This window comes from Takifugu rubripes, chromosome 21 (genome assembly GCF_901000725.2).
Source record: "Takifugu rubripes chromosome 21, fTakRub1.2, whole genome shotgun sequence".
In the NCBI taxonomy this organism is placed as follows: Eukaryota; Metazoa; Chordata; class Actinopteri; order Tetraodontiformes; family Tetraodontidae; genus Takifugu; species Takifugu rubripes.
Window position 1 is genome coordinate 3852727 of NC_042305.1, and position 12968 is coordinate 3865694.

Here is a 12968-nt window from a genome sequence, read left to right on the forward strand (position 1 = left end):
TGTACAATGCTGTGGAAATGTGGAAGCGGAAGGACAAACTGGCTGTGACAGAACCTGAAAAAGATTAACATCAACGACACACGGAGGCGGCCTCACATGTATGCAAACATTATTTTGATAACGATGTATTTTAGTGAGGAAACTGCTCGGAAAATGGGCAGAAAATGATCAGTGATTAGGGAAAACCACAGAAAAAACCGAGCAAGCAGTAGTCACGAGTGTTTGGATTCACACAGATATTGCGTTGGGATGTAAACATCACCCATATGACAATAAATGTCCTGAAGCATAAGGAACACAAATAAGTGTGAACTATTATAAACTTGCAAACTATTAACTAATGAACTTGCACGTTTGAATTGCTACATGGCAGTAACTGGAAAATTGCCTTCTCATTATATATTTATATTTCATGCACAGTTGGCACAGTCTGGTCCATGTGGAGTTCAAATGTTGCCCCTTGCGCCTCTGTAGATTTTCTCCTGCTATTCCACTTCTTTCCCACAGACCAAAAACATCCACTTTGGATTGGTTGGAGGCTTTAAATTGCCCCTAGGTGTGAGCGTGCGGGTAAATGGTGTGTGTACCCTGTGATGGACTGATGACTTGCCCAGGGACAATTTAAAACCCGATTATGGAAAATTGGTAGTTAGAAGATAACAGTTGAGTGGAAGGGTTATTGCTGAGGTTATTTACCTCATACATAGAGATTCATATTTTATCACGTTTTAATGTGTTGTTTACGTAAAGCCTTTTTTTGTAAGTGTAAAGTAAATTAAGAAATCATTTTAACTCATGGGTTACACAGTGTGTATTAGAGTTGAAATATAACACAACATTCATAAAGGAAGCGAAGTTAAAGACACTTTATTGCACAAACTCATCGAAAAGGTTCTTTTGGTGGTAGAATTATTTTCTCTTCTTAAATCATTTAATGTTGTCATCTGTTCAGTTGCGCGCACCTACCAGAAGGGGTCGCTAGTGCCCGCCAAGTGGCCCCATCACGCAATCGAGCGAACGCGTCAGATAATAACTTTTAAACTCCTTTTTCGATAAGCAACGGCGCTTGAAGAGAAAGTGAACTGTACTTAGGTGGGACAAAAACAACGCATCCGGGCCGTCCAATCTGCTGATAAATGCCGCTTTGGGCGCGACGTTTCTGAGTGAGTTTCAAAGGTCCGGACCTCTGCAAGAAGCCGTTAGTCCTGCGAAGAAAGCAGCGTGACAGCCGTGCCTCCCAGTGTGTGCCAGCGCCGTCACCGCTGTGGTCCCCCTCTGCATCCCTCGACGCGCATTGGACAGCTGACGGCGCACTTCCCCTGAAAGTGCAGCTCGCACAAACACAGACACGGCGGAAGATTGAAACCGGCCATCTGCAGCGCATCGGAGCCCTGAAGTCGAAGAATTTGCGGAAGCCGTGGAGCACTGGCATCAGAAGTGTGCGCACCGCGCCGTGGCTGACCGCGCTGGATGCGCGCTGGTCGCAACTTGGTTGGTTTTTGCTATTGATGATGCCCGACTAGAGCCGCCGCCAACTTCAGAAGCCAAGCGTGGACGCAGGACACAGACCTCCAGGGAATTGGAACCGTATAAAACCAACACTTTTGCAGCGAACTGTTTGGGAGCTGAAATAAAGGAAGCTTCATTTCTGGTGAAATCATTTTCCCGCACGTTTTTGCTTCAAATATGCTTCCTAAAGTGATTGCGAGCATAGCGCAAGTTCCATCCGGTCAGTTATCAGAGGAAATTGACCGCATTATGCCCATTTAAAACAGTTTGCGCCCGCCTTGGGATGCGAGTAACCATTTGCGGATGTCTGGATAGGTCATGACATTTTCACCAGAAAGGTCGGTTTGGTTCCATTAACGATGCACAAAGAAGGATTTTTTCCCACCGATTGAAGCAAGTTCACCGTTTAAACATATAAACTAACATTTTTTGGTGAGGACTCCCGCGTTCCCGAGTAAGAAAAGACAAGGAAAAAACATGTTGCACCTCCTTGCGCTTCAGACGGCGCTGGCCATCTTCAGAGGTGAGTACAATGCTAAAGTAGCCTACAGCTGCCAGTGGACCGGTTCAGGCAGAGATGCTCCAAGCATGAGGGATTATTGCACCTGAGAAACGTCCTCCTCGCCTCATGGAAAAAGCTCTCCTCTAATGCAAATTTGAATACTTAACACGTGAGATTTTGAAATAATTACATTATTCCCCAGAACAACAAACAGCCGGAGAAGAGCTCTGTAAACACGGCGCTAAAATCTCATTTATATCTCATGAATATTTCTGCATGACATTAAATCTCTGAGGGATTTATTTCCTCCTGCCCTTTAAAATGGTAGCAAGTTTAGAATAATAGCATCATTATAATTATTATAAAACAGCAGCTGCCAAGCATTAAATGGAGTTCAAGTTATAAAGAAAAGAGTTTATTATTTCTTCTGGTTGAGGTCTGATTGAGAGGAACAACACCCTGTTGATCAGATTTGCTTGTACTTGAACAGGCAAACTTCGTAGCGTTGACTAACATTACCTGTCTTTGTTAGGGTGAATGTGCATTCTTCATGCCAGATCAAAAACAAGCATGTGCACCAATTCCCTGCAGAAATAAAGGTCACACTTTCAGAGTGGATGATACTTCAATGAATCCTGCCGGCAGCATCTTTGTCATGAGCGCTGACTCACTCTGATTTGATATGCTCAATGATGATATCTGCCATATGCCAAGGTCTGCACGCACGCAGTGTTGCGCTAATTGATCGTTGTATATCATAAAGCTGCAGGATGCAGCCTCTCATTGTGAAAAGTGATGGGAAGAGATAACACACACGGCAGGAAATTAACAGATCAGATCCACGGCTAAAACAAAAGCTTGCCCGGCGTAATTGAGTCACCAACGGGGAGGAAGCTGGAAGTTTGCTCAGAAACACAGTGACACGTGTGAGAGACAAAGGCTAACGACGCACGGAGATCTAATCAAAGACCTTAAATGTTCCAGAATTGTTCATAACCGAGGGAACCACAAGTCTTTAAATGTGGCCAGTTTTCCACGTCAGGTGTGTCCCAGGGAGATAGCTAGCCAGCAGAGAGGAATATTCAATCTTCCCTCCCTCCCCTCTTATCCTCGAGCGAAGCCAGATCCGAATGCAGATACAAGGATAGCCTTCAATCTACATCTTTAAGTGCCAAGCACACAGTCCACGTTGTCCCTCCGCTACGATATGCTTGTCCTCACCCCTCTAAAAATCTCCCGGGGCTTTTGTCCTTTATTCCCTCTGAACACTAGCATTTTATTAACCCTGCAGAGATTCTTTGGCGGTAAAGGAGGGGGCTTTACCTGTAATCATGTTCAAAAAGATCTGCAGTGTGGTCCGGCACCCTGCTGTGGCAAACATCCAGCTCCTCCTCTTCTTCTGGCTTTGTACAGTCCTTTAAGCTGGACAAGTTTTGTCCTTGAACAAGCAAAGAGCAAAAAATTGAGGGAGAGGTTATTCCCTGCGGAACAGAGGGTGTATTATTCTGATTTGAAGAAAATACTGCAGTCTCGAAAATGATATCCTCTCTTTGTTTTTTGTTTTTTTCAAATCTTTGTCCCGTCCAGCAGTCAGGCAGCATCTTCGGCACCTGGATGTTGGGGTTGTGTCAGTCTGTTGAACTCATCCTGCATCCATGATGATATGAAACATTCATTTTACAAATGAATGCTGAACCTGACTGCCGGGAAACCCAAAAATGTGCAAACACTGACAGCAAAGCAGCAACAAAACAAACAAAGAACGCACACAAAAAAAGAGCAAAAGAAAGAACTTCAGAAACTAAGAGAGAAAGAATGGAAAAGAAGAACAAAAGGGAAAAAATGACGGGGGAACGGATCAACAATACATATTTATACAGGCTTTAATTTATACATGTATATACGCTTACACAATTGCAGACATCTAAATACACACCCCTATGTCTGTACGCAGATATAGGGGTATACAAATTGAGCAACTGAAAGCTAACACATCCACAATCAGGAAAGGTCTCTGTCGTGTGTGTGTGTGTGTGTGTGTGTGTGTAAGTTTGCCTCTTGCACCGATTTGTGAGACTGGGATGCCGCAACCCCACCGCTCCAATCCAGGCAGCAGAGATCGACAGAATAGCCAACGACCCCCTCAGGATAGAGCAGCCCAGGACCAGATGAATAGGGACAATGAGAAAGTCTCCTGACCTTGTTAGCCTGTTGCGTTTGATAACATGAAATCACCTGGTTTAGAACTATTTCGGAGCAGTGAAGGTCCAGCTGCATTTGAGAGGCAGAATGTGGGACACAGAGTAAAGTACAAATGCTAATAATCACAGCATATTTGATGTTTATATGTTTATATGATGTTATTATGGTTTAATAAACAGTTACTGTACAAAATGGAAGATTTTATTGTTAGCAAAATCAAGCGATAGTCCTTACTTTAAGGAATCAATTCATCGAGATGGCAGTGAAAAGAAGATTTTAAAGCCCTGAATCGTCACAAAAAAACCCAACTAATTCCAGATTCAGTTTACTCAGCTCATTAATTTTATCGTGAAGATGTAGTTGTTGAGATTGAAATGAGACCCTGTGGTAATTGTGCTTGCATTCAAGGGTTTGTTAACTCAGTTATGGTGTTTTATTTATGGATCAGAGAACATGAAACAGAACAGAAGAAATCCCTGGCTTGGTGGATTTATTATCAGGGCTATCTCGCTGTGCTTTGAGTACTCTGCAGAGGGGGAGCTGATACAAAAGAGGAAGAGTTTTCCTTTATCTCAAATCTGCTTGGTGGTTTCCTCGGCATAGGTTCTCTTTTTACAGAATTAGAAAGAAAAAGAAACCAAGAGCGGCTCCTTCTGCTGCATAATTACCAATTAACGCAAATGTTGTGCAGGTTTGGGTTCTTGATTCTGCACCTTTGTTTGCTTAATGACCTTTTTATGAAACCCATTGAGTGGGTGTACTCTGTACTGCTCTTTTAATGCTCATTATACATATGGTGTCTATGTGGGTGGCGTTCATCCAATCACTGAATCCAAGAGCCTTTTTTCTTTTTTAAATAATAACTTTAATGTTCTGTAATATTTCCACAAAGCACAACTGTTAACGGTGTTAACTGGCCTTTCAGAACTGCAGGACCTCACACTCGTTTTTAATCAAGTTCGATGATGAGGGAAAGTGGATTTGCACTAAAGCTTGAAGGGAGCAGTGCTGAAGAGCTGAGGGGGTTTTCAGGAACTCACAAACATCTTCCTGCCATGTTGGACTATTTACTAGATAAACAACAGCAAATCAAGCACACACGGTGACGTCATCGTTAATCCCCAACCTATTGATACATATTTATGGTGCTACGCTACCTTAAACAAATGGAAGAATCTAAGTGAAACTACTTTAATATTCTATTCCTTTAACTGCCTCTCTATGATAGAAGTTGTTCAAATATTCCAAATTTATAGGCTTTTGCCTGGATCTCATCAAAAATACAGTCACCACAAATACGCAATATATTTTTCTCTAGAATGGCCAAGGATATGCAAAATGCACTTGACTGCTGAGGGGGCTTTATACCCACAAGCAATTTCAAATTGTAAACCCTTTTTTAGTAAAAACTGCATGAAAACATGTCACAAAAGCATGAACGATGCTTCCTGGCCGCAGGACAGCAGCAATGAAAATATTAGAAATAGAAGTCTGTAGAATGTCACATTTGGTCGGTGTTGGAACGTGAACGCCATCAAGATGTAAGACCGTAAAGGCAGAGGTAATTCAACTGCTTCACATGTGAACGCCTGCGATGCTGGCTGTCCATTTCTCCCAATCTCTGAAAATACCGTCTTGAATGAGGAGATTTTAAAAGCTCAGCAGGTGCTACAGTCGTCCTGCCCCCCTTTAAACTCATTTTATACAGCTTAACAGCATAGATATACAGTACGTACAAAATTCTTCAATCAGACTAATTATCGTATATTAATTAAGCACTCAGTTGTCGGAGGCAGTCTGATTAGATTTAATGATAACCACTCATCAGCTGGATGCTGCACACTTTAATGGCTCAGACCGAGAAAAGAAAAGCACCCATATTTTTCTTCTACAGGCAAGAATTTCTGTCCGTGTCTTTCCGTAAGATCTCCTGATTGTTGAATGGAAACATTGAAAGCGTTACCTTAAATGGCAGGTTTGTAGTATTATGGTCTGGCTGAATGGCTGAGAGCGCTTGCTTTCGGTTGATTATAGTGTTGAATTGACTTTCGACGTTTCTTATGGTGTCCCGGGGTTTTAGCTTGGCTGTGTTTAAAATCATTAGGTCTGCTGCCAGCCAAACATTACATCAGGCCAGAACATCACTCACGTGTTCTGTAGTTAGAACTGAAGCTTACGTGAGGTAACTTTAGGTATAGAGCTGTTCAACTGACCAACTGAAAGGTCTCTAAAAAGAGCTGTTAGGGAGAAAAAGCTCCAGCACTTAAGAGAAAAGGCCCTTAATATTTTAATGGTCAAACCATAAACTTTATATGATGATATAGATGTATTTTTTACATATGCAAATGGGGGCAGGTGGGACAGTCTGTTACTGAGGAGGTGAGAGTCTGTTTTAGGTCCACAGGTCCCCTTCTGCCAGCGTTGAACCTGCAGCACTTCTGTTCTGGTGATGTTCTGGCCTGATTTCCTGTTGCCGTGATGCAGAGGGTCAGGACACTCTCCATGGCGCACGTGTAGAAGCCGCAGAGTGTTCTGAAGGCCATGTGGAGCCTCCTCAGTCTGTGGAGGAAGAAGAGCTTCTGTTTTGCTGTTTCAGTGATGTATGATGAGTCCAGGTCAGGTCTTTAGTGAAGTGAACTCGCCGAAACCTGAAGCTGCTAACTCGCGCCACTGTCCTCGCATTACTGCTGAGGCGAGCATGTCCTTCACCATGCTCCTACCTGTAGTCCATGATCAGCTTTGCTTTACTGACATAAAGTTGGCTATTGAACACCTTGATGATGGTGTTGGAGCTGCACGTGTTAGCAGGTAATAGAGGCAGTGGGCAGAGGGCGCAACCTTGAGGGACCCCAGTGAGGGGCAACAGTGTTGATGGTCTTCGTGGGGGATGTGGTAGTGCCTCTCTGGACTGCCTGGGGTACTTCTTGGTGGATTTTTTCCAGGACTAAATGACTACAGGCTGTAGCTGCGAGGTGTTGAAGATATTGGTGAATGCATCTGTTAGCTGTTCTGCACACACCTTGAGAAGACGACCAGGGACGTCATCAGGTCTGGAACACTTGTGTGGTTTAATCTTTTTTAAAGACCTGCACACATCTTCTCTAGCTGTAACCAGTGAGCAGCAATTCTGGGGCTGTCTTGAAAGATTTCCAGTCCTGCTACTGATGTCAAACATACAGGGGTGCAATGGAGAACATATCTGAATTTGCTCCACTCCTCCATGTCAGCTGGCAGTCTGAGCTTGAGGTTTAGCTCCGACTTCACCGCTAACGCAGGCTTTCTACTTTGGGAATGCACAGTGACCCAAAGTATGATATAATTGATGGCATTGTAGCAAATCTCCAAACTGAGTGCGTGTTTAAATTGCGGTGTGTAAAAAGCCACTCCAGTCCTTAAAGTTAAATCAGTCGTGTGAAGCGACATCTAACTGGTCCGGTCCTGAATGGTCCACGTCACTGGTCAGCCCCTTTGAGTCTCTGCCCACAGGAAGGAAGAAGCAGCACAAAGACCTGGTCTAAATGGCCAAAAGAAGGAGTATAAACACGGTCCAGTTATCGGGCAGCTGAAGCGTTGGTGATAACTCAGCACATCTTTTCTCATGTTCGCTTTGTTGAAATCCCCGTCAACCAAAAACGGTCCACACAGCTGACCCAGTGCTTGTTTAGTGTCCGGTGGAATGTGCACCGCTGTGAGCACGACCCAAGTAAACTCCCTCAGCATAACCTAAATATCTAGTATATCTAGTAGAAGAGTCATAAGTTGCAGAGTCGTCGATGCTGTCGATGAGCTTCCTCAGTTAAAGGTAGGAGGGAAAGGCGCCACCTTCAAGGCACTGCCGAGGTACCCTTGAGCAAAGTATCCAACCCCCAAATGCTCACACTGGACCCTGGGTTGAGCTGGTGATTGGTGACTGGTGAGCGGGTCTGCCCTGACTTTGCCCAATACACAGCTGGGATTGGCTCCAGCACCCTTCCCGCAACAATACAAGGGAAATAGCGGTCAAAAAAGAATCTGTTTAAATCTATATAATTAAACTAAGTTGCTGTATTGTGTTTGTGCCAGCAGGTCAAGCAATGAAGTGACTCATCTCCATTCTGTTATTTCCTTTATGAATAATATTTACATCAGTTGTATAAAGAAGGAAAGAAAGTGGAATGTGACCTCAGAGGAGGTTCAGCGAGCTTTTCATCATCACATACAGAACCAGTATGTTGCTTTGCTGCAAATTTCATTTTATATCTTTAGAATTTTATGAAATCATTTCATCATCTCACTTTGTAAGGGAAAGATGAACATTTAAACGTCGTCCCCTTCGACATGACAGCTTCCTTGCTTCAGCATATGCCACAGATCTGTGATGTTCCCTCCACATGTCCTCCTCCTCTCTTCACATTTGAACAGGATTAAGTGTAAACTAAATGTTTGCAGGTCGTGAACTGTAACCAACATCTTGTTCAAGTCGTTAGTCATCCTGTTCCTAGTCATCCTGTTTAATCTGTAGGATTTCGCAGAGGTCCAACTACAGCATAACTTCAAACAGCAGTTGCATTTACCACTGACACATTATGTAATCCCGAACTCAACTGATTAAGGTTCGAAAACAGCATAAAAATAACTGTAAGTAAACATGAAAAGAAGATTCTCTTTTGATTTTTTTTCCCAGAAAATAGCTTGAGAAGCTAAGCAACCAGTGGGTTACTATAAAGGAAGAAAAAATATTTATACTTTAGACAAAGGAACCAAAAAGTGCATGTTGGTTCTTTTATTATAAAACTATATTATTATAAATCACTCAATCATGTTATGATTAAAGAAAGAACATGACTAAGATCAGAATTCAGCTTACATGAATCCATCTTTATGATGATACTCTAACCAGCCCTGCAGCTTCTCTTGGAACAAAAAATGCCAGGACAGCATCTCACAATGTTACACATTTATTAAATTCGTTTTCAATCCAGCAATTCCTATGCATGGAATGTTATGTCTCAATGAGATGTGAAAAATGTGAAAATGGTGAAATCCAAACAGTCATTCTGCACTTTCTACTAAAGGTTATGTATTGGGTCAATAGTACATTGTTTAAAAATATGCACTATATTATTCTATTTCAGATTCTAATTAATAAAATAACACTAATAATAATGAATTTTATTACATTCAGAATGAATGTCAACAGTTATACAACTATAGGCAAGCTGCTATTTACAACATCAAAACTGTAGAGTATAAAGTAAAGCTTGAAAAACCTCTCAATATCATTTATATATATGTAAAATTACCAGAAAACTTTAAAATTCCTCAACAAACTACTTTTATTTTAATGCACCAACAAGAAATATTGCTGCCGTGCATCTGGAAGATTTGGTAAAATGCCTACATGACCAACAAAATGTGTATTTACACAAGATAAAAGTGTAATGAAGCACATTGTTGTTATGACAGTGGCTATGTTGCCGTGGCAATCTACAGTTAGCATACCTCATTAAATCTCCAAAAGACTCAAATACAAACTCAATACAGAGTTTTTCACCAGGCCAACACCATGAAAAAGGTGTGAAATGATGGAAAAGAGTGTGTGTGTGTGTGTGTGTGTGTGTGTGTGTGTGGGGGGGGGGGGTGATAACATGGATGAATTTCAATAATGTGTCTGACAATGAAAACATAAAAGTTAAAAACACTGTTTGTCATGCAAACCACGCTTCCTCGCTGTCAGCGGAGATGAATCCATAATGATTACTGGTGTTTGATTTAAGTAATCACAGACAGGTGGCCGGACAAAAGGCTGACACTACATCTGAGAGGAAGTGTGGAGTGTCTGGCTGCGTGCAGAGCTGTCTTTGTCTATCAGGGGCATCGGAGCTCAGAGCTTTAGAGGCAATGATCTGACAGGTACATATTGTTAAGGCCCATTGGCTTCTTTGTGGTGCGGCTGATTGATTGTGGGGATTATGTAAAAATGGGAGTTGTTCACCTTTTTGGGATTCAAAGGTGCGCTCAGTGCTGCTGCTGCTGCTGCAGAATGCTCAGCGGCAACCTGAAAACTACCACTGAATTAAACTTTAGTTAGATATTAGATCCGTCCCTCTAGCAGTCCTTCCTGGTTGTGAATAATTACGGTTGTCTGCTGTGGCTGGAACAATACTAAAGTGTTTATGTGTATCCCCTCAATCGTGATGGGAAAAGCAAAGCGCAGCTGCATGAAGAATGAATTATGCAAGATGGAAAGGCACCTCTGACAAAGCACATTTTATACTGTGAATCAAAGAGCATTAGCCTAATATGAAACCGCTTTGAAGGGATCACTGCTGGAAATCAACTTATTTATTGCTGGCGACTCGGAGGCAATCTGGAATTTGTCTCCACGTTTAAATTTCAGTAATGACACCTTTAAGACTTTAAACCTCTACACGTTCACAAGCTACACTTCTGTCAATTTGAAATGTAAGAGGCAACAAATATTTCAGTTAAAAATGGAATCAATGAATGAATGCAACCCAAATTATTGGTCAACTTTCTGTTAAAATTTGGAAAGCAGCTGTTTAAAGGCAAAAAGGGTTTTAGCGTGATGTGTTGAAGTAATAATCTTTGCTTGGACCTGACTGACAGTCAACTTGATTTGTTTTGTATCTGTTACACTCAATATTGTCTTTAGGTCTTTTACAGAAACCGAGAGCCTGACCCTCAAATAAGCAACAGTGGCAATTAAAACCCCTTTAAACAGTGATTAACCTTAAGCAGGACCAGACTCATATGGAAGGACCCTCCTGCTGATGACGGGCTCAGTAAAGGAGGAGAAGAGGAAGGGCTGGAAGAGGAGAAAGAACAGAAGCAACTATGGAGTCAGTAATGCCTGTTAATGGATACATAGAGAGAGAGAGAGAAAGAGAGAGAGAGAGGGCCTGAGGAGAGGAAAGGAGAGGAGGGGGGAGGAGAGGAGAGGGGAGGAGAGGAGAAGAGAGGAGAGGAAGGGAGAGGAGAGGAGAAGAGGAGTTGGAGGGGAGAGGAGAGGGAAAGGAGTGGGGAGGAGTTGGAGAGGAGAGGGAGGGGAGGGGAGGAGGAGTTGGAGAGGGGATGAGAGGAGAGGAGGGGAGAGAAGAAGAGGAGGGGAGGAGAGGACAGGAGAGGAGGAGGGGAGGAGAGGACAGGAGGAGGGAAGGAGAGGACAGGAGGAGGGGAGGTGGGAGGAGAAGAGAGAAGGAGAGGATAGGAGGAGAGGAGAGGAGTAGGGGAGGGGAGAGGAAATGCATCCCTGAACCAAACGGGCCGTTTCATAAGCTATCAGAATATGCTTCCAGGCTCGACGCTACTGGAGGGTCTGGATCTGCAACACAATCGAGGGCGATACGCAGAGATGCTGCAGCACCTTCAACAGAGTCAACCTGAGCAGAGCTTAGATTAGTACCGCTGCTCTCTGTGCAAACACAATCTGATACTGATGCAGCACTATTGAAGATTTATTGGTTCTTATGTAGCCCAGTAAAAAAGATAATAAAGATTTAAAAGTCTCAAGTCCATGCCAAGAACAGTGACAAGTTTATTTGTCAGCTGTCATTTGTCCCCCTCAGTGCATACATTAACTCAACCATTAACTCTTTGACTCTGCATTAATTGATTGGGGAGAGTTTGGGTGAATACAAATATAATAAGGTCTAAGAAAACTAGTCCTCATGCAGTTTCATCTCCAAATTTACGTTCTTGGAGTCTGACAGTGCTGAAAGTCTAATGAAATGACTGCAGCCCCTCCAGGAACAGGGAGGATGCTTTTGTGTTGAGAATCAGAATCATCTCCATACCTTTAACCTGCCTTTACTTCATCCATGGAATCCTGTTCTGGCGTTCCCCGGATGCGTGCTGCTTCCTGCGGGCCATCATTGCAGTGGCACTCAACAATAGTCACACCTGGAGAGCTGAAACACAGAGAGGAACAGTTCAGCGCTGAAAGAACCAAGGACGCCCGTCAACGCTTTTGGCACTTTATTTCTTTAGAAGGCATTCAAGAGAAAACTCAATTTAGTGGAGTTTGTTTTAGAAAGTAGCTGTGAACTTTCCTTGCGTGGAAAGAAAGTTCAATTACAACCGAATGTCTCGTTTCCATAATGTACATTTACAGTGTAATTGATTTATGGCTTTAAAAAAATGTGATCTAATTTTGTACCTGACTACAAGATTCTATTGCTAAAAGTCCATCGGCAGGCTGCATTTCTCCAAATCTCTTTGCTTAAAGTTAAAATTGTGGACTTTATTTCTGCCACGATGCGCTGATCATTTAAAACTCTCTTAAATGTAACGGGGCCATAAAGTTTAATGTGGCTTCGTGCCGTTTGTTGTAAATGAAATGTCAGAGGGACCGCTATGTGACAATCACCAGTTCCAAATCAATACGAGGATAATAACCTCAGCGCACGATCGGCGCACAATGCCTCCGTCTGCCGCCGTGAGCTGAACCTCCCATCATTTCACTCATCGAATAGACAAAAAGAACAAAAAGTCCTTGGTGCATACTGTCTTTCTGGAGTTAAAAAACCCCATTGTGCTGATATTGATTTCTCCTGAGCTGTAGCTGTGACATGTTTTCACAGTCACCATGCCTGAACCGTCCAGCAGACCTCTGTTTTTGGCAACCTGGAGCGTTCATGCTGCGAGGGGCCACAGAGCTGATGATGATGTGGATGGATGGGATTTATTCAGTCACAACAGAAAGCCAGCAAGACAGCGGTGAAACATGGTGGCCCTGTGGTGCTCAGTGGTGTCA

The 12968-nt window shown here is 42.9% G+C and overlaps 1 protein-coding gene across 2 annotated transcripts in view; it reads left to right on the forward strand.

The window, feature by feature from the left end:
- The first annotated feature begins 12 nt into the window (after positions 1-12).
- si:dkeyp-14d3.1 (transmembrane protein 132C) overlaps positions 13-12968 on the forward strand; it is a 133779-nt gene continuing 120823 nt past the window's right edge. For both annotated transcript variants that reach the window (XM_011615260.2, XM_029830113.1), the window contains exon 1: positions 13-2032. In XM_011615260.2, the coding sequence (XP_011613562.2) occupies positions 1987-2032 (46 nt within the window). In that variant the 5' untranslated portion in view covers positions 13-1986. The remainder of the gene's footprint in view (positions 2033-12968) is intronic.